This window comes from Penicillium robsamsonii, assembly GCF_028829455.1.
Source record: "Penicillium robsamsonii strain IBT 29466 chromosome Unknown utg000005l_segment0_segment0, whole genome shotgun sequence".
NCBI lineage: Eukaryota > Fungi > Ascomycota > Eurotiomycetes > Eurotiales > Aspergillaceae > Penicillium > Penicillium robsamsonii.
In genome coordinates, this window is record NW_026643223.1 from 4,254,022 (window position 1) to 4,275,026 (window position 21,005).

Sequence of the window (21,005 nt, forward strand, 5' to 3'; positions counted from 1 at the left end):
ACCCATAATATAAGAGTTATGGTATTTTTTATATGTCATATCCATACAGAAGGTACATAGATATAGCATAAGTATGTATAATAAAAATCATCTCATCCCTAGAAAGAAATAGGGAAAGTATAGTAGTGTATATATAGTGTAAAAGAAGTCCTTTTTTATTTAATAGTGGGTTTAGTTAGGTAGACCTCATAACTAAAAAACATTTAGAGACCGGTATCTCCCGCCCCGCACTCGCCCGACCCTCCGCCCTTACTTGCATAAAAAAGGTAACCTTTCCTAATTTATATTAATAAAAGTGCCGTGATCCCAAAAGGTAGATCACCTATACATATATACCACGACAGCCAAGTCAATCCATGAAATTGACTTGGTTATGACCTTTTTGGTCTAATGAGTAACTGCTCGGGGTCATGGCCGGCGGATTTCTTTATTCTCTAAGCCAAACGGTACCTCGAATACCATACATGTTAATTCGTTCATAAATAGCTCTTAAAAGAGTCTCTCATAGTTAGGTGGATATGCGCAGAGGACCTAAAGCTATATATATACTTTTTAAATTGTTAATAAACATTAGGACAAGATATAGTTTAGCTCTTACCGTTAAGCCGTGTTACTACTATATAAAAATAGTAAAGTTTAGTTTCTGGTATCCGCCACGCTGCTGTTCACCATCTTTGATAAGATCGTACTTCTCCTTTAGATAAACCATGTCGTTTTTGAAATCTCTCTTTATATCGGTGGATTTTCGAGCGTAGAGAAGCTTCATCTGAGCGACGACTTGCCCGGTAGTTGCTCCCCATCATGTGTTGTCTCCGATCGCCGATAACCAAATGAGCCCGGAGATTATAAAATGATAGGAAAGGTGACGCAGCAGGCCGTCCACAGGTCGCAGAGCAACCCTAAGCAGATTCACCCAACAAGGTTGGGATTAAAGTTCTGATGTGAAACCACACACCGAAGACCGAGCCGCTCAACTCGCCCCGTCGTTTATTCCGAGGCCAACACCGAAGTTCTTCCATTTTCCTAAGCCTGACCAGGTGAAATGTGATGTCCGGACCCTTCATCCAACACCGAGCACCTCCCTGCGGTCGTTATCGCCCGATAATAATGGATCGGAATGAAGTTCGAGTCTCTGAGGCTAAGACCTGCAAATCTTGCGACCAATGCAGAAGCCGGAAAGTCCGCTGCTCCAGTACGTTGCCTTTAACCCACCTTTTCTTTCTTGCACGTTCAAGGTGTAATTGTCTCTATCTTTTAGTGTCCCTCGGTCAATATTCACGATGCTCTCACTGCATTGTAAGATGGTGGTCATTCGAATAAACATCTATGTCTGCCACTGATTTCTAATCTTGCCATGGCTTGTCTATCTAGAAGCGAAATGAGACCTGCCATTTCACCCAGACCAAGCGTAAGCGAAGGACAAGTCCGAGTGTCTCTGAAAGCAGCCGTATGTATTCGCAACCATTAAGTCCCATTTATTTCCTTTATGGTCTAAATCCTGAAAGAAATGCTAGAGCCCTCGAGTGAGAAAATCCGTATTCGACCGATCGTTTCACCGGTATTTCTGGACCAGATGTTGGAAAATCATGGTAGTAGTGGGATACTTCGGGATAGCTTTGCCTTGCTGAGGGTCAGTCATGAAACTCCCTCTGATTATCCTAACCCGACTAAGTACATGCCCTACCTAGGCACCCGAACATGGAGGTATGATGCCGCTGTATACTCTTCTTTTTCGACAGCACACAATCCCTAACCGTTCTTCCCTTCAAGTGACTAGTTCCAGCTTGGCCTTTTTTTCAGAACGTCGAATCCATTCCTTATCGCAACGGTTAGGAAATGACCGACTCAATGAGCTAGTGGAGACTATCGAATCTGTCATCCGATCACGGCTTCTCGCCCAGGGCCCGTCCTCTATATCTCTAATCACGTTCAGAAAGCCGTCTGACATTGAGCAAGTCCCGCTAGACGAGGTCAGGTTATACATCGATTGTAAGTTTACTTTTGGATTCATGGTTTTTCTCTCGTTGACAAACTGGTAATATATATAGCTTATTTCAACCAACTGCACCCGATGTACCCCTTTCTCGATCGCAAAGAGTTCGAGGATAAGGTATTTGGGCCCCACCGGTCTGAAATTTTGAGTTCCAGCTGTGCGTTTTCGGCTTTGTATCACACTGTTCTGGCTCTGGGATGCCGGTACCATGAAGGCGGAACATTTGATCCCGGGAATGGCAGAGCGTGGAAACTTTTCCAGGTATCTTTAGGTCTTGTGTCGGATATATTGATACCGAGGGAAGCTTTGATGAGTCTCCAAGTATGCTATTGTGGTGATGTCTTATGGGCTTTGCTAACAACAAGAAATAGGCACTGGTTGCCATGGTATGTGAACGATATCTCGAGATAAGGATTGCAGAGTGATGTGAAGGGAGTAGCTAAGCCTTTGAGTCGAGCCGTTCAGTCTATATTCGCCATGACTATCAGCTGCCTTCAAATCGACGAAGTCTTGCTCACAGAAGCCGCCCGAATGGCTCAAGGCCTCGGATACCACAGAGCACTTGGCAACGGGGACCAGCGACACAAATCCGCCTGCCACAGAACTTTTTGGGTAATATACTACATGGAGAAACATTTGTGTTTCCAGAACCAAAATGGCTCGGTAGGTGACTCCAAGTTTATAACCTCCCCCTACTCCTGGCCTTGGCGACGTCTAGAATAGCATTGACCTCAATCCAGATTATCCCAGACTACGACATCGGGTGTCCTATCCCCGACGCCCCGGAATCCGTCTTCGGAGAATACAACTGGTTTTTGTCGGCCATCGGCTTCGGGCGAATTCTCTCACAAGCCTATACGGCTCTCTTCTCGGTGAGTGCCGCAATCCAAACCACAGAAGCGTACCACATCGCGGTCGAGGAGATTGAGACTCGGCTGGAACGATGGCGAACGGCAGTGCCCGTGAAAATTCGACCCGGTATGCTGTTTCGTGAACCAAACATGTCTACTCCTTCCTTTTCTTCTTCCTTCCCCGAGCCGAGCTTCAAGATGATCGTGCTGCAGACCAACTTTTCTTATTACGCTTTGGTCATCGCGCTGGCGAGACTCAAAATGTATATAGGTAGACAAGACGAGCCCCGGAAACAGGAAGAGAGCAAGCGACTGCTGATGGATACAGCAAGAGCTATCGTGGAGGGAAGCAAGAACGTCGACATGGCTGCCCACACGCCGAATTTGTAAGTAGCAGCACCTCTGTCCAGGACAGGACAGGTAATTCTGCCGTGGTTGCTGCAACAGAAACTGATCTCCGAGGTAGCATTTTGACCCTTCTTCCTCTTGCAGCATTATTCATCCTGTTTGATTTCGTCGTCCACAATCCAACGCATCCGGAAACGCGGAACAACCTCTCACTGTTGGACGTAGCAGCTGGTCACTTCAGTCTGTTGGATTACAAGTCTGGAGGGTTCCTGCCCGCATCGCTTTTGACTGAATTTGCCCATATTGCACGGCAGTACGTCAAGGACTCTGGCAGAGAACAACAAAAACAACCGGGTGAACTGGGCCCGTCGATTACCACGTCCATATTGGCTGACACCGAGGTATGCCGCCGTTCTGGATTTTATGATGACACACATACCTTGTCTAACCTTGACCAGTTTTCCTCGGGATTGAGTCAAACAAACAATGATGATAATGTCGAATTACCGTATAACACCATCGGGCCCTGGGAGGAAAGGGACTATCTGTATTATCCTGTAACGCCGGAGACGACCGTGCATGGCTTGGTGGAGAATCCGATGACGGCGTCCTTCAACTTTCAGAGCTTGTTTGGGTTTGTAGTTCCCGAGTTTGGACAGGATCGGTAGATGAAAAGCTATCAAGACGAAGTCTGCAGCGATTTAAATTCAACAACTAGCTAAAAATCCACCTAAAGGCCCCTTTATAGAACAAAGCTGAAAATTGCTAACACCAGATTTACACTATAAAAAATAGAATAAAAAACAATGCCCGTCTAGAAAGCCTCCGTAACATATCGCTCCTCAGGCAATGTCCCCAGCATATTCTCCAACACAGCCTTGACCCCCTTGACCAGACTCCCCGACCCGCAGACATAGACTGTCGCATCCCGAGCCCACAGGTGCTGAATATCCTCAGTTTCCGCCTCCAAGCGGTGTTGCACATATCGACATCCCTTGGCCAGGTAGTGGTCGGGGACTTGACTGTACGCCTTCCGGACCTCTACCACGCCCGCGCATTCAAACTCGGATAATTCCTCGTAATAAAGATCATCTATATCTGGATCGCGACAGCCGAAAAACAACAGCGCCCTTGCGAGTGGTTTACCCTGTTTCAGCCAGACCATGCGCTCTTGAATAAAGCTGCGGAAGGGGGCAAGGCCGCTTCCCGCGCAGGCCATGATGATTGGTTTGCTGGATTGGTCCACTGGGAGATGGAAATCGTCTTTAGCTGGTCGTGGAGATATGTAGAGAATGGACCCTAATGTGAGCGAGGCGAGATAGTTTGATCCAACACCCAGATACCGGCCGTCGCCGTTCCATGCTGGCTCGTTGACGACAGAGAAGGTGAGCGAACCATGCATGGGCTTGAAGGAGGGGGCCGTGGAAAGCGAGTATGTGCGGACGCGCAGAGGGGGGAGCATAGGGATAAATGCGGCTATAGGGAGTGGGATGGCGGGAAACCGTTCGAGGAGATCGAGGACCGAGACCCGCTTATCCCTGATGAGTGAATCGTAGGAATCTTGGAGACGGAGCAGCTCTTGCTTGTCCCCGTCTGAACGTGCGGACGAGGCGAGTGCTTTGAGATTCTGGAGTTTCTTCAGTTAGCCAAGTACATAGTCAAGGTGGTAAGCTGCTCATAAACATACATTCCGTGTTGCCAGTTGGGACAACTCTACATACGAGCTGAACAGCTCACCTGCTGATACGGGCGTGGCATGGGGCAGACCGAGCACGTTGAACGAGTTGATCGTGATTCTGTGATCCGGTGCGAGATCGAATCGAGCCAGGACTCTGGAGACCGTGCTGGGCGGATTGACCGGAAGGACATTGAGATGATCGCCAGAGCGCAGAGTGGTTTCGCCCGGGATGCGGAATTCTAGGTGTCGCTTCTCCGGTGTCCCGGGGATGGTTAGGATCCGAACGGCAGTTACTTTGGCCTCGGCGAGGTTCTGGTGCAAACCCACCCTTGTGGGCTTGCTGAGGTAGATTTGGAGCTGGGTTGAGTCAAATGGCTTGACGTCGCTTCTGCTAGACGGAAGGAAATTCTTTCGGAGGGCGGGCAGCAGGCTGGTTTCTTGCCACGCTTCAAGATCTGAGAAAAGATCGCTGACAGCGGCGTTGGCTGCGCCCCGCGTCGCGAGACGTTTGGCTCCGGCCTTGTGCATCAGGTTGTCGATCAAGATCGGGATGCGATAGAATGTTTTGGCCCAGTCTTGGTGGCCGCAACCGAAGACTGCGTAGGAGACGCCTTGAAGAGAGGGAACATTGTCGCTTTCGAGCCAGGCGACAAACCTCTTTGCATCGTCCGTGGGCTGCCCGTCGTAACTGGTGGTTACGATAACCACCGGCTGATCTGTCCGCAGGTTGTCGACGGCACTGTCAAGTGGGGCGAGCTTCTGGTTGGTAAAGCCACGGACCATCATGGTTGAGGCCAACCGGTGGGCGAGAGCTTTGCATGTTCCGCTGTTGGAGCCGTAGAACAAGGAAACGGGCTCCCCTGCCGCCGCCTCCCGGTCGTTCCTGTTCCCGGCAAGACGAGTTGATGACGCCAGGCTCGCAGCAGCGCTATCCGACATACTGCGCCGGGATAGCCCCGTAGCACTCTGGCCGTGGCGCAATGTGGCTCTGACTCGGAAGCCATCTGGCTTGATAGTAAGAGTCTCTTTGATTTGCAGTTCATAAGACGGGTCATCTGCCACCAAGTCAAACGTTTGAAGTACTGAGGCAACCACCAGTTGGGCTTCCTGCCAGGCAAAGGCCCTCCCAATGCAGCCGCGTTGACCATTGCCAAAGGGCTTCCACGAGTTGGCTGGGAGCTTGGAGAAGTTATCTTCCAGCATGCGCTCCGGGCGGAACTCGCCCGCGTCGGGCCCAAAGATGGTCTGGTCTCGCAGACAGGTAGGCAGCAGCACGTTGATGGACTCTGTCGGATTGACCGTCCATTTCCCTCCCAGCAGCTCCGTCTTCTTGGGGGTGACGGAGAAACCCGGGGCGGTAGGCATCAGACGCAGACTCTCCTTCATGATAGCGTCGATGTAGGGAAGCTTCGCGAGATGGTTTACCGTGATCGGGTCTGTGCCGGCAACCTCATCAACTTCGTTCCGGGCCCGATCAAGGATGTGTGGGTGTTTTAGCAGATAGTAGAATGTGAAGGAGAGCAGGCCGGAGGTGGTCTCATGGCCCGCGATCAGAAAGGTGATGATGTTGCTGATAATCAAGTCATCGCTCATGCCTTCGCCGGTGACTGGGTCGCGCCCGTTCAGCAGCGTGTTTAGGAGGTCGTCGACCAACCCTGGTTTATCTCTTCGCTCTTTGATGATATCACGGGCCATGCTCCTCATTCCCTCGATGTTCTTGGACGTGCGCCGCTGCGCCTTGACACGCATGGAGTTTGCGATCGTAGGAAGGTTGGACTGTAGGTCGGCTTCCTTCAGCACGTACAACATCGAAGTTACGAACGGATGCATAGTCTCACTACTGTAAAAGCTATTTAGCCGGAAGCCCATCGTGCAGAGCGCGATGGTGTCCAATGTGAGGCGTGTAAAGTCATCGGTGATATTGATACTGGTCGAACTTCCCTGGCGGGCCCTGCACCAACATCATATCAGCCTTCTTTTCTCCTCATTGCGTTCTGGAAACCAAATTTAGGTACCCCTACCACTTGTAACACAACTGTTGCGCGACATCGCTCATATCCTCGAACATGTCCCGGATACGTAACGGGCCAAAGGCAGGCACCAGAATCCGATGGGCAATGCCCCAGCCGCGCTCTCCGTGGTAAGCCGTGAAGAGGCCGTCGTTGGCCAGCATTCGTAACTTCTCAATTCCACCGACAACGGCCTTGTGAAAACGGGTTTCGTCACAGAGCTCATCGACCAGTGCTTGACTGTTGGCAAATATCTGATTCTGGCCGTTGATTCTGATTTGGAAGAGGGGCCCTGGTATGATCAATTAGCGATATTGACCTCTCTTTGGCATCAGATAAGACAGTGAAGTGTACCAAACTCGTCGGCCATTTTCATAATGGACTGGAGGACATTTTCAAGGTCGATGTCGAACAGATTTCCCACTACCGGCAGAGCTGAATGAACGGCCAGTCAGTAAACCAAAACAGTTGGTTTCGAATGATAGGGCCAGTTATGGGGTTGGTTACGTTTGGGTCCGGGAATGCACTCCCTGTCTTTCATCGCTTCGGCTATAGTAGTTATGCTATGCAGAGATATTACCAATAGAATTAATAGATCAAGTAGAGATTGGATTGATTTTGGAATAATCTCATCGCTACTTATACTCCGTGGCTTTTTTGCAACACAGTAAGATGAATCATCTCATGCCATAGGGTTATTACGAGACCGAGCGATCTCTCGGTGTTCGGGGTTGGGGGTTGGGGCTGTGCCCATGAAACTATAGACATTTCGGTAGAGTCTCACCGAGATATAGTCTATATTTACTAGAATATGAAGACCTGTGGGATTGACGAAAATGACCACTTTTGAAGCCAGAAACGGCTGTCTTCCCACCCATAACTTTGGACGTCCAGCCTGTAACACCACTATTCTGCACCCAGCACTTTTATCCTCCGGTCCTGATGTTGACGCTCGACTTCGACTTCCGCAAAATCCAACCTGGACCCAATTAGACCCAACTTCTGCATAATTTCAATAAAGCTGCTCTGTCATCAAGATATATTACTATTTTTTACATCCGTTTTGGTCTATACCTTGAACCACCATACCTTTCTGGTATAACTAAAGTGTGTTGGTTTTGGGTCAGAAAGGTGAGGTTTAGAAGGCTTTATACTTGATTTTCATGGCTTATTGTATCTGGGGTTTTTTTCCTCTGGAAAGAGCGTCATAAATGTAAAGAAATTACAACTGCACTGGCATACTCAGGACTCTGTATAGCACATCCAATAAAACATTCACCGGAGTCCGTGAAAAGCCCACACTTGGGGAATTTGGCGACTCCAATTGCTTAGTAGATAAGTGCAACAATTATAAACAGTGCAAAACCCATCTTCATCATTCATACTCTGCTTTTAATTTCTGATCCCACTGCCAGCCGTTCACACCGCACATTGGAGCCTAATTTAAAGATCTGGTCAATTGAGGTAGTTTTGTGTAAGCATATGGCTAAGAGATCGACTTCGGTTCGTATTCGTCCTTTACAGGTTTTCAAGCCTAGGTACTTGATTTCCGCTGCCACTTAACTTCCCTTTTCCGTTTAAGCGCTCACCTCTTGCCGCTTTTTGCCCACCGAATAAAAAATCAGTACCCGCGGACGCTCGTGAAATGATAACTGCGTAAGGAAAACCACCGTTTATATAAGATCCTGTCACATGACTAGTATTAATCTAATGGAGATTCCCAATTTCCAACAGCGTACACCGCGCTAGGGTTGACTATAATCTCTCGGATTTATGCATTGTCCAAAAGCCCTTTCTGGATGATGAATTCCCAAGGTACGGGTGAATCTCATGTACAAGGACTGATTCGTTTGTGTTATGTGACAGCAAAGCCTTGCGTTTGAACAGTTTGGGGAACTACTCTTCGTTGACGCCAGGTATACCCTCGTTATGCTTAAACTCTCGCAACCATTGTTCGTTATCTGCTGGCGTCTGATTCCACGGATCGTCACTAAACATCAGAGCCTTGTCAGCAGGAGGTGACGTTTTGGGAGGCAGCCGTGTAAAAAACTCACTCTTCGTACCATATCCAACGCGCTTGGTATTTGATCTCATCATCAGTGGGAATGTGGCGGTTGGGATTGCGGATCGACATTGCTCTTTTGGCGAAGATGGATAGGTCTTTCACAAGAGCCAGGTACGAGTTACCGCCATTGTGAAAGTGTACTCGCCCTGATGATGTCCTTGTACGTTGCTGTATGTTCAGTGTAGTATATACTGGATCAGCGAGTCGATCCGTCGTTATGCTATCAGCGTTTCCAAGTAGTCTCGCTAAACCACTTTTACATGTCGGATTCGGGACAACATCGAAGCCAGATGCGACATCCGCTGTGCCCAGTAAGCTAGTTTGGCTAGTAACTGGAAGGGAGAGATCGGAAGTGAGCCCAGTTCCATTGCCGCCTGAACCATGCGCCGTCCCTACGAATGCATCTGTCGGCAATGTCGGGAGTTCAAGAATCTCACCCATCGTGTCGCGAGTGCTATTGAGTGTGAAGGCTGGGTATATTGGGCTTCCAATTGTCTCCATGGCTTCTGAGCACCCCGTGCTTGGCAAATACACAGGACCTGGGTCCAGTTCAGGAAAGGTAAGGATGGAATTCTGGTTGGCGTTATCCATGGCGTCGGCAGCCTGCTGCCCTGCTCTTTCAAGCAGAAAGGTAATCCAGTTCACAGAGCCCCAAATAAGCCGTACCATGAAATCCATGAACCGTTTGGATTCATCCAAGAATCTGGCATCTGCATGACTGATGATATTGCAAGCTTTTTCTTGTATTTCTGAGTCTGACAAGGTGAGGCCCAGAGTCTGGTGCATAATGATAAAATTGCGCAACTCGAGCTCCAGGTTGCAATTCTCAAATATATTGTTTTTCCCATTGATGCTTAGCTGGCTTACTCGCACCATACAATGATTGACTGGGCGCAAGCAAGCCCCCTTTGTAGGTTCATCTGAGGACATGAATACATCCCGAAGCCAGGATGGTGCTGCCTGGGCAGGAACAGGCGATGATATTTCCGCTGCAAGGATGATGGAACAAGCCTCATGTTGAAGTTCTGGGTCAGAGGGCAGACTACCGTCACTATCAAATTGATTTTGCATATAGTACTCAAGCTCTAACTTAAGAAGCTCATATGGACTGGTCGGCGTCTCGGTAGGTCCTTGCACCGCAGAAAAGGGGAGAGGCGAGGCTTGCTCGAAATGAATGAGGTCTATACCCAATTAGCCACAATCATGTCTCATGCCAAACCATACCGAAGAATCACTTACAGGGAGGCATGGCATTTTCAACGATTTCCAACACATGATCATCAAAGCCCCAATCGCCCTCCCAATCAGCCATTGTTTTCCCTGTCTTGAAGTGTTGGCCCAAGTGGTTCGCACGATATATCCACGATGTCATGGAGATACCACAAAATCCGCACCGCGACTTGATATCTTCCTTGCTGATATTCCAAGTTTTCATTAGCTCTTCTGAATAGTCTACGGCATGTACCAGCCTCAAGTGTTGCCGAAGATGGTCTTTTCGATAGAAAGTCCGTTCTCCAACAGGTCTTTCTGAACATTCAATCGCATTGTGATCTCGGAGATGTTGTTCATTCGGACTGGCTTCTCCACAAAAAGTACACAGTGTCCCTCTGTTGGTATCGGGTACTACTGACCCACCCCTCGAGCAAATCCATTTCTCGAAAGATAAGTGTAGTGACTTTTCGTGTCGATGCCAGTCGAACTTGGTTTTGAAAGTTTCAGTGCAGAACGTGCACTGGAACGTTTTGAGGGGCCGTGACAGCTGTGGAAGCCCGACTCTAAAATTTTCATCTCTTCTGGCACTGGTTCGCCTTCTTCTGCGCCGAACCATGTGCTTGAGAGGATCTTGAGAGCAGAGTGAAGTGCGCCCACCGAAAGAATAGGCCGATGAGCCGGAGCCAGAGCCTAGGCTTGAATATGAAGTTCCGTCACTTCCGTCCAAGGATGTGTTGCCCGAGAATGTTGCCGAGTTCCGAGAGCTGTAGGCGACGGAGTCTGCAGAGCAAGCGGCGATGGCACGTGAGATGTCAGAAGCTGCAGCTGCTTCGTGTTCGGGCGGAGAGCTCTCCCATCGTTGAAGTGGATTCATATTTCCAAAAGGTGTAGGCGTCGGCGGCCTTGGAGGTATGTCAACAGAAAATCTCTGAGTCGTTATTGGATCGGAGGTTCTGTAAGAATTCGATGAGAATAATAACGATCGTCGAACCTTGGAGCGTCGTCGCATATTAGAGAACCAGTTTTGTATCTGCTTCTGACTGAGGCCAGTGTGAGCCTCAAGCTGTTGTATATCATCGCTTGTTGGGTACGGGTAATCTTCATGATTCGCGAACCATCTCTTTAGCAGCTTTAGGGCGGAAGGGTTAAAACGATTGCCACTCTTGGGGGGCAATGTATTTTTGGCAGGCCACAGCGTCGTTGAGGCTCCGATAGCATCGTGAGGTATATTCATGATATCAATCTCGGCTAAATCTGAGACCAGCTGTTCTTCTGCAAGCAAATCAATGTCGAGCCTCGGCTGGTACTGCACCAAGGAGGTCACTGCATCTTGCTCAGAGGTTGCGACATCGCCATGGCTTGGAGGACCGGATTCAAACTCGTCTCCTGATGAGGGCTCAGTCATGGTCCAGATGAGTGACAGAGATGTCGATAATTCGGCATTAGGGATGAATCTATGTTGATACACCGAATGTTACGTATTGAGGAGTTCTGTCGTCGAAGGGCGTAGATTTGACCCACCTTTTCTACAGATTAGTCAACCATTTCCGTTACCTTCAGTGGAGTAATGATACAGCACCCTCTGAGTCGCTGTATCGCGTCTGTAGCTTTCTTTGGGATTCATAGCCCCGGATAACAAGAGACCCTCATCGTAAGGCAGGTAAGGTACATTCCATAATCATCGAGGATGCTGCTTGCTCAAAGCGATACCTACATGTAGGTCATATCAACGTTTTGTGAATTTGTTTACTTTCTAATTTACAAAACCTTGGAACTCGCCGGTACACGGATTTAGATCGGTCAAGACTACATTGAATGACCCACGCCCTTTTAAGGTGCTGTTTGCAGACATGCTCTTGGCGCGTCCTGTAACTGCCAAAGGCCACTACGTGACCAAAATTTTGTGGATACAATTAGTAAGTGACCGATAATCGACAAGTCTGTGATTTGATGTGGTACATTTGTAAATGCATACTACCTGACACGAGTATTTTGTTCATTTGATAAAGGTTAGGTGAGAACGCCAGGGTGTATAGGCGATTAGTGGGGAAAGTTTCCTTATGTGGGGCGTTGGGAGGTAAAGGGCGAGATAATTCTTTATACTTGACATTATGTGGGTCGACCTTGTAGGTTCCTTCGGCGTCAAAAGGCGTGCGCTCCCACCTTGTCACGGTAGGATTTCCCAGCTTACTTGCTACCTCTTCCTGTCATCTCTCCAGCTCTCCAACTCAACAGTTTTTGTGTTGATTAGTACCGGAGGCTCCTTGGTCAATGAGGCCGGCTTTTGCTTAGATGGAGACAGAACGACAAGACGATATGCCCTCTAGCAACCCTACATGCTATCCTGGCTCGAACTCCAGACTAGATGCTGCCACAGAAGGGGTCATCTACGAAGCGGCAGAAGCACCCAACACACAGCAGTTGCAAAGACTGAATGACTCAGGCGACAATGCTGAGTGTATCTCACAAGACGGTTGCAACTGTCAAATCCAAATTCAAAATGTGAGAAAAAGTCCACTAGGTCTCTCTGATATTGCTGACGATACAACTCCAGAAGGAAAATGAGATTCAAAAAGTTGAGATCTGCGATATATGGATTAGCCGTGAGCAAAGCAACGCCGTTGTTGAAAATCCTGCTAGTCGTAGTGTGGCGGAGCAACCTCTCACGGATCTCGAGAATGGTATTATTGGCTGGGATGGCGAGCGAGACCCGGAGAACCCCCTGAACTTCACGTCTGCAAGGAAGTGGCTGATCACCAGCATACTATCGGCCATTGGGTTTATGACTCCATTTGCCTCATCCATCATAGCCCCCGCGATATCTTTTATTCAGAAGGACTTTGGGGTCAATGATGTGACGAAGAGTGCCTTTCCAGTGAGCATTTTTTTGTTAGGTTATGCAGTGGGACCTCTACTTCTAGCACCGTTATCCGAGATATATGGCCGCTACATCATCACAACTGTTGCCAGTGCGTTTTTCTGTGTGTGGCTGATTGGTTGTGCTCTTGCTCCTTCATTGAACACACTCATTCTCTTTCGCTTTCTGTGCGGTGTCGGCGGTTCTGCTTCTCAAACTATTGGAGGGGCCACGATAGCAGATCTTTTCCCTGTTCATGAGCGTGGCCGGGCTTTTGGCATCTGGTCACTTGGGCCAATCCTAGGGCCTTCTTGTGCACCTGTCATTGGTGGATTTGTGGCTGAGTCGATAGGGTGGCGGTGGGCTAATTGGATCACTCTGATTCCTACCTTTCTCATCGTGGTTGTCATGGCTATTTTCAACCGTGAAACCAACCACCGGGTCTTGATCGAACGGAAGACGGCTAGAATACGCCAGCAGCTTGGCCGACCCGAGCTTCAGAGTTGTTTCGCCGATCCAAATATTCCTCGCTTGTCGAAACAGGATATAATTCTTGGAGGTCTAATTAGACCTCTAAAGTTGCTTTTTGGTTCTGCTATCGTGTTTGCCATATCTCTTTATATCGCATTTGCATATGGGTGTCTCTATCTTCTATTCAACACCATCCCCATTGTCTTCCAGGACCACTATGGTTGGTCTATAGGTATTACAGGCATCGTATACCTAGCCCTTTTGATTGGATATATCATCGGCCTGGTCATCTTTTTGACCATGTCTGACAAGACTATAGTCCGTTTGACTGAGGCGAATGGTGGGGTATACGAACCTGAGATGCGACTTCCTATTTGCATTTATCTCGCTTGTCTACTACCAATTTCCTTCTTTTGGTACGGTTGGAGCAGCGAGAAAGGGAGTCTTTGGATCGTACCGGTCCTTGGGCTTGTGGTATTTGGCATCGGGTTTGAGTGCATCTGGCTGCCGACTCAGGCATTTATTGTCGATGCGTACCCTCAGTGCGCTGCGAGTGCACTCGCTGCTTTCTCGGTAATGCGAAGTGTAGTTGCTGCATTTCTTCCCTTGGCTGGACCGCAAATGTACCACACCTTGGGGCTTGGGTGGGGAAATACTGTTTTGGGGTTCATAGCTTTAACACTTGTACCGGTTCCTTTAGTTATCTACATATTTGGCAAAGCCATCAGGAAGCACGAGCGGTGGAAGCTATAGGAAGATCAGGGATGTTATCATATGCATATTCTCGGTCTAGCTATCCTGATAGATTGCGAATTTGAAGAAATTATAATGAGCTTCATGTTTATTTTAACTTTGAGACATATCTTTAGAGGCTTGGTAGATCGGCACTGAGACTTTTCTAAGCCACATCGAACACCGAGCAACGTCAGCCTGCAACCACCGAACACCGAAACGATATTTCATTTAGATGTCTCGAAAAAGCCATTAATTTTAGACCGATTGTCAGCAGGGCCAGCTAGTCCGAGTAAGTATTTAAATGCCACCGGTGCGCCGAAGAAAGGCCAAACAGAAAAAGAATACCTATCAACAACGGTCACTATCTACACTTGCAAGGCCTATGGGTAGATGCACTAAGGTCTCCCTGGAAGCACGCAACCATGGCAGAGAGCACTACTCCAATAAAGCTCCCTCACTCCACCAATGCCAAGTTTGACTGGGTGTATAACCATGACCCGGAAGAAAAAGAAGAAGACCACGATGTTGATCGAAAGATTCGCAGACTGGCAAGCCACGCCTCACGACATACCGTGGCATCGGAAGTGAACAAGCCCCATAATGATATTTTTCATCCACTCCCCGGCTCCGAACTTGACCCGCAGTCCTCCAGCTTCAGCACTCGAGCTTGGGTGGAAGCACTCGTTCGATACGAGAGCGAGAATCTCGAATCAGGACGACGCCGGAAGTCCGGCATCTCCTTCCGCAATCTCGACGTATACGGCTTCGGCATGTCCACCGACTATCAGAAGAGCGTGGGAAACAGCATCCTGTCACTGATGACGCAACGGCGCAAACGACGGATCGACATCCTCCACAACTTCGAGGGGTTGGTCGACACCGGCGAGATGCTTTTGGTGCTTGGGCCTCCTGGCTCGGGGTGCTCGACTCTGTTGAAGACGATTGCTGGACAAATGGAAGGGTTGTTTTTGAGTGACGGAGTCATGATGAACTATCGAGGTATGTGTGGCAGCGTTCCGGTGCATTCGCGCTAGAAACATCGAAACCACTTACCTTACTTGTTCATTTGCTACTAGGCGTCCCCAGCAATGCAATGCACACTTACTTCCGAGGAGAGGCCATTTTCGCCGGCGAGAACGATGTGCATTTTCCGATGCTGTCGGTGGGAGACACGCTCTCTTTCGCAGCCCATGCCAGAGCGCCGAGAAAGTTACCGACCGGGATGAAGGCCGGGGAATTCTCCATGCTGGTGCGGAACGTCATCATGGCCATGGTTGGTATTTCGCATACGGCGAACACGGTGGTCGGGAATGATTTCATCCGGGGAATAAGTGGAGGAGAACGGAAACGTGTGAGCATTGCCGAAGCAGCGTTGAGCGACGCCGCGTTGCAATGCTGGGACAACAGTACGCGCGGGCTGGACAGTGCCAATGCACTGGAATTCTGCAGAACACTTCGCACGGCCACCGAGCTCTTAGAATCCACTGTCCTGGTCTCCCTATATCAAGCGCCTCAGGAGGCATATGAAGTGAGTGCCCTCTCATCCTTTCTACTTCTGGTATCGATCAAAAGCATGTTTGCTCACCATGCGGTAGCTTTTCGACCAGGTCACAGTCCTGCATGAAGGGCGGCAGATATTCTTCGGACAGACATCTGAAGCACGCGCATATTTTGAAGAGTTGGGGTTTGAGTGTAAGATTACACAGTCCCTTGACCCCGTGTTCTGCTTGCTTATTCCTAACCTGAAAATCTCCAGGTCCCGAGCGACAGACAACGCCGGACTTCCTCACCTCAATGACCAGCCCGAAGGAACGTCTTGTGCGGCCAGGGTTTGAAGATAAAGCCCCGCGCACAGCAATGGAATTCGAGGAAAGATGGAAGAAAAGCCAGCAGCACCATCAGCTTATGCTTCGAATTGAGGCGTATGAAAGTAAATTTAGCCTGGGAGGCAAATGTCTTGACGACTTTGTGGCCTCGCGCAGGGCCCAACAGGCAAGCGGCCAAAGACTGAAATCCCCATATACGCTGTCGTACATGCAACAGACGTCTCTGTGTCTTTGGCGCGGTTGGAGGCGCCTGCTTGCAGATCCTGCTTTGACATTAACGCAGCTTGGAGGCAATACTATCATGGCTCTGGTCTTGGGCAGCATCTTCTTCAATCTACATAATGACACGAACAGTTTCTATGGCCGAGGAGGGTTAATCTTTTTCGCTTTACTCTTGAGCGCATTTGCCAGTGTACTTGAGGTAAACACAACAGATTGAATGTTGTTTTGTACAACACTAACTTTCTCTAGATCTTAACTCTCTACGAGCAACGGCCGATTGTGGAGAAACACAATCAATTTGCTCTCTACCACCCCTCTGCCGAGGCCGTCGCTAGTATGCTTACTGATATTCCGTATAAAGTGTTTAACACGCTGTGCTTCAACCTGACGTTATATCTCATGGCAAACCTACGGCGAGAAGCTGGGCCCCTGTTCTTTTTCCTTTTCGTTGCCTTCCTCAGCACAATAGTGACATCCAGCCTGTTCCGGACGATTGCATCCGTGTCACGTACCATGTCGCAGGCAATGGTGCCAGCCGCTTTACTTGTCCTGGGCTTGATCATGTACACCGGCTTCACGATGCCAGCCATGTACATGCCTGCATGGTCGCGGTGGATAGCCTATGTCAACCCGCTCAGTTACGCTTTCGAGTCTCTGATAATCAATGAGTTTCACGACCGCAGTTTCTCGTGCTCGGTTGTCATCCCCTCAGGGCCAGATTACAGCGCCGCCGGTATCAATAACCGGGCCTGTGCGGAGGTCGGGAACACCCTCGGCTCGACGACAATCCGGGGAGACATCTATATCAACGAAAAGTTCCAATATCATCATGCCAATAAATGGAGGTAAGCTTTTCCAACTGTCGTTGTGAGGGAAATTTGGCCTAGTTAAGCAAAAGCCCCTAATATTCCACTAGTAACGTGGGAATCCTCATCGCCTTCTGGGTTTTCCTCACGGTCATCTACCTGCTCGCGACCGAGCTGCTCAGCATGGCTAAGAGCAAAGGTGAAATTCTAATCTTCCGCCGCAGTCATTTTGCCAATAAGAAATCCACACGGCAAATGGTAGAGGCCAACGACGAAGAGGCCCTCGGGGCCGAAATGGCCACAATGGCGCAGTTAACCATGACAGACGAGACGCACACTCCCCCCCACAGTGGCCAGATCTTTCAATGGCAAGATATGTGTTACGATATAAAGATTAAAGGAGAGGTCCGGCGTATCTTGGACCACGTCGACGGATGGGTTCAACCTGGAACTTTGACCGCCTTGATGGTATGTATAGAGATGTTACTATCAGTTACAGCGCTGTGATAAGCCTAACAAAAGATGAATTCCAGGGTGCTTCCGGTGCTGGAAAAACAACGCTTCTCAACGTTCTCGCCAACCGCGTCACGACCGGCGTCGTCACTGGCACCATGCTCGTCGACGGCAAACCCAGCGATCCCTCCTTCCAGCGCAAAACAGGCTATGTGCAGCAGCAAGATGTCCATCTCTCAACCTGCAGTGTGCGCGAGTCGCTTGAGTTCAGCGCACTTCTCCGCCAGCCGGCGAGCGTGCCGCGGGAGGAGAAACTCGTCTACGTGGACGAAGTTATCAGACTTCTCGAAATGGACGATTACGCGGACGCCATTGTTGGCATCCCCGGTGAAGGGTTAAACATCGAGCAGCGCCGACGTCTCACCATTGGCATCGAACTGGCCGCCAAGCCCGAATTGCTCCTGTTTCTGGACGAGCCAACCTCAGGACTGGACTCACAGACATCGTGGGGGATTTGCCAACTGCTGAAACGACTTGCACGCAGTGGCCAGGCAATTATGTGTACGATCCACCAGCCGTCTGCCGTTCTGTTCCAAACATTCGACAACTTGCTACTTCTCGTGAAAGGCGGCCAAACCGTGTACTTTGGAGGTTTGTCGACTGCGCTCCTTTTTCATGGATCTCTCTCCACCCACGCAAGACAGCAAACATACATATACTGATCATGAATCTCCTTTTCTTTTCTAGAACTTGGTAAGAACTCGGCCACCCTTATCCAGTATATGGAGCGCAACGGGGGTAGCCAGTGTCCTCCTGGCGCCAACCCAGCCGAGTGGATGTTGACTGCGATCGGCGCCGCGCCCGGATCGCAAACTACAGTCGACTGGCCGAAGAGTTGGCGAGACTCGCGTGAGTATCAGTCTGTCAAGGCAAAATTGCATCAGATTCAGACTTCGAAGACCACTACAGGCGGCAGCATGCAAATTCAGCCATCCAGTCAGCTGGACAACGGGTCTTATGCTGCGTCCCTTCGACAACAGTGGTGGTTCGTTCAGAAACGTGTTGCTGCGCAATACTGGCGAACGCCGTCGTATATTTACTCGAAAATTGCCCTTACAGTGGCCTCGGTGAGTATCCACTAGAAACTAAAACGTCTCATATCTGACTGACGTTCGTTTGCCGCAGGCTCTATTCATTGGCTTCAGCTTTTACGATGCGCCGAATACTATCCAGGGGCTCCAAAACCAGATGTACGCCGTGATGATGCTATTTAGTATGTTTGGGCAGCTCAGCGAGCAGATTATGCCTCAGTTTATCAACCAGCGGGAGGTTTATGAAGCGCGCGAGAGGCCATCCAAAATATATGATTGGAAAGGTGAGTCCCTACAATGAAACAACCCGGACAAGCCAAACACACACGCGCATTGAACTAACATAATCAACGAATCAGTCTTGATGCTGAGCAGCCTCTTGATTGAGATCTTCTGGAACACCTTGATGGCCGTGGCGGCCTACTTCTGCTGGTATTATCCGATCGGACTATACGAGAACGCCGTTTCTTCCGACGAAGTCACCTCGCGCGGGTTTATGGGATTCTTGTTTATCTGGGCCTTTATGATGTTCACCAGTACGTTTACACACATGCTCATTGCTGGGATCGACAGTGCCGATTCGGCTGGGAGCGTTGGGAACATCTGCTATATGCTATGCACATGTTTTTGCGGGTATGTACCATGCTTGTGCTTTCCCTGTTTCCACTTCGCGTATACACCTGCCCTGTCCCTCTTATAATGAGCAGCAGGACACTAATACATTATTCTCAAAAACAGTATCCTCGTCAAAAAGGTTTCCCTGCCCGGATTCTGGACATTTATGTACTACGTCTCCCCGTTCACGTGGCTCGCCTCCGGACTTCTTTCGACCGGTGTAGCCAACACGGAGATTGTGTGTGCATCCAATGAATATGTCAAGTTTCTCCCGCCGGCAGGCCAGTCGTGCGGCTCGTACATGGCCTCCTACATCTCCTCGTTCGGCGGGTACTTGATCGATCCAAACAACACCCAGCACTGTGAATTTTGCCAGTTGGGCAATACGAATGACTATCTCAGCACGGTCAATATCCGTTACGAGGATCGCTGGAGGAATTTCGGTATTGTCCTAGTGTATGTTGTGGTTAATGCTGTGGGGGCTTTGGGTGTGTATTGGCTGGTTCGGCTGCCGAGGAGAGGGGGCTTGGGAAAGCGGAAGGGAGAACAAAAGGCATGAGGAAGAGGATGTGCCAAAGACAAATGTTCATAGCCGGTCATACCGGAATAGGTGATATATTGGAAGGTCGACGGGTGACGCCCTTGGAAATGGGAATTGTAAAATATACATTTGTACATTCATATTTAATTCTTTGGTTATGGTCTACAATACATCGTTGAAAATACTTCCGGAGCAGTTCAACATCCAACGTAGTGTCAGTACGTGGAGTAATAGAAAGTGAACTTGATTTCATCAAATGCATATTGTGGTCTGAAATAGTTGAAATTACTTTGGATATTCACTCCCAATCTCGGAAGACGAACCATTGGCTGCATACTCATCCAATAAAGTGTCAGATATATGATATAAGACCGGCTTGTAGGAGTATCTTGCGTCAAAGAGGGGCTATCGAAATTATGATTTAATGGAGAAATTGGGTATTCATCGACTCTCTGCACGCATGGGAGTGATGACTTCTCTCCTACAGTAGCGCCTTCTGAGCAAGAGGGAATACAATCACATCTCCTCTGATTTATGATAGGCTTTATAAGCCTTTAGTAAGATATGTCAAAGAACGCTAAAAGACAGAAAAGTGTGAAGTCAATGGATTTCTATTATTATTCCTTACATGGCCTGTAGCGTGCAGTAGAGTGTACAGCGTTGGACTTGGCAGCCATTTCCCCTCACCTCACCTTTTCTCCCTTCTCTTCCCGATCTTACCGACTTTTGTGTCATGCGACATTAATTAGGACGACTTTCGGCCTGTTTAGGTGCTGGAAAGATGCATAATTGATGTTCCATCCACTTCAGTCACTAATTTGGCTAAAGATAGTAGGGCGCCTACAGTCAGCCAATCACCGGCCTCTTCACACTGCAACTCACTCTCATCCCACCCCCGGGCGGTTCGTCACAGTATCTAATAACCTCATTGGTCCCTTTTCATATTTTGCATCTCGTTTACTCGACTCTTACTCAAAAAATGGCCTTGGCCCTTTGCTCACGGGTGCAACCCCTGTTCAGCGCGACGCGCCCATTTCCTCCCCACCAATAATATCAATGTCAGCTACCCTCCAGACCAGGGCTATTGGATGAATTGTGCCCAATCTTGCAGTAGTCTCTGTAACGGAGTGACTCTTTCTGAAGACGGATCGGCTGGTCACTGCACGTTCCCCGTGGCTGGTGGAAAGCGCCCAATTGACTATAAACCCTCCCCAACTGCCACAACTTCTCTG

At 49.1% G+C, this 21,005-nt stretch overlaps 5 protein-coding genes across 5 annotated transcripts; 3 read left to right on the forward strand and 2 right to left on the reverse strand.

Annotated features, from left to right (window-relative positions):
- Nucleotides 1–1,117: 1,117 nt before the first annotated feature.
- Nucleotides 1,118–3,860, forward strand: N7447_009642 (fungal specific transcription factor domain-containing protein; the record flags this gene model as incomplete). Its single annotated transcript, XM_057233904.1, has 10 exons — nucleotides 1,118–1,192; nucleotides 1,372–1,447; nucleotides 1,506–1,630; nucleotides 1,740–1,989; nucleotides 2,049–2,314; nucleotides 2,365–2,379; nucleotides 2,414–2,656; nucleotides 2,734–3,230; nucleotides 3,311–3,593; nucleotides 3,651–3,860. The coding sequence occupies 10 exons, from the start codon at nucleotides 1,118–1,120 to the stop codon at nucleotides 3,858–3,860; spliced, it is 2,040 nt and encodes a 679-aa protein (XP_057083446.1).
- A 146-nt stretch (nucleotides 3,861–4,006) lies between these two features.
- On the reverse strand, nucleotides 4,007–7,420 carry N7447_009643 (bifunctional cytochrome P450/NADPH--P450 reductase; the record flags this gene model as incomplete). Its single annotated transcript, XM_057233905.1, has 5 exons — nucleotides 4,007–4,819; nucleotides 4,880–6,821; nucleotides 6,904–7,171; nucleotides 7,234–7,314; nucleotides 7,387–7,420. The coding sequence occupies 5 exons, from the start codon at nucleotides 7,418–7,420 to the stop codon at nucleotides 4,007–4,009; spliced, it is 3,138 nt and encodes a 1,045-aa protein (XP_057083447.1).
- A 1,355-nt stretch (nucleotides 7,421–8,775) lies between these two features.
- Nucleotides 8,776–11,561, reverse strand: N7447_009644 (putative C2H2 finger domain protein; the record flags this gene model as incomplete). The annotated part of the gene is made up of 3 exons (XM_057233906.1): nucleotides 8,776–8,869; nucleotides 8,934–10,125; nucleotides 10,184–11,561. 3 exons carry the CDS (start codon nucleotides 11,559–11,561, stop codon nucleotides 8,776–8,778), a joined length of 2,664 nt encoding a protein of 887 aa, XP_057083448.1.
- Nucleotides 11,562–12,472: 911 nt separating this feature from the next.
- Nucleotides 12,473–14,237, forward strand: N7447_009645 (MFS transporter; the record flags this gene model as incomplete). The annotated part of the gene is made up of 2 exons (XM_057233907.1): nucleotides 12,473–12,658; nucleotides 12,711–14,237. The coding sequence occupies 2 exons, from the start codon at nucleotides 12,473–12,475 to the stop codon at nucleotides 14,235–14,237; spliced, it is 1,713 nt and encodes a 570-aa protein (XP_057083449.1).
- A 404-nt stretch (nucleotides 14,238–14,641) lies between these two features.
- Nucleotides 14,642–19,791, forward strand: N7447_009646 (CDR ABC transporter; the record flags this gene model as incomplete). Its single annotated transcript, XM_057233908.1, has 11 exons — nucleotides 14,642–15,218; nucleotides 15,296–15,747; nucleotides 15,815–15,911; nucleotides 15,976–16,466; nucleotides 16,517–17,112; nucleotides 17,184–17,541; nucleotides 17,607–18,177; nucleotides 18,274–18,653; nucleotides 18,712–18,901; nucleotides 18,977–19,250; nucleotides 19,356–19,791. 11 exons carry the CDS (start codon nucleotides 14,642–14,644, stop codon nucleotides 19,789–19,791), a joined length of 4,422 nt encoding a protein of 1,473 aa, XP_057083450.1.
- Between the last annotated feature and the right edge of the window lie 1,214 nt (nucleotides 19,792–21,005).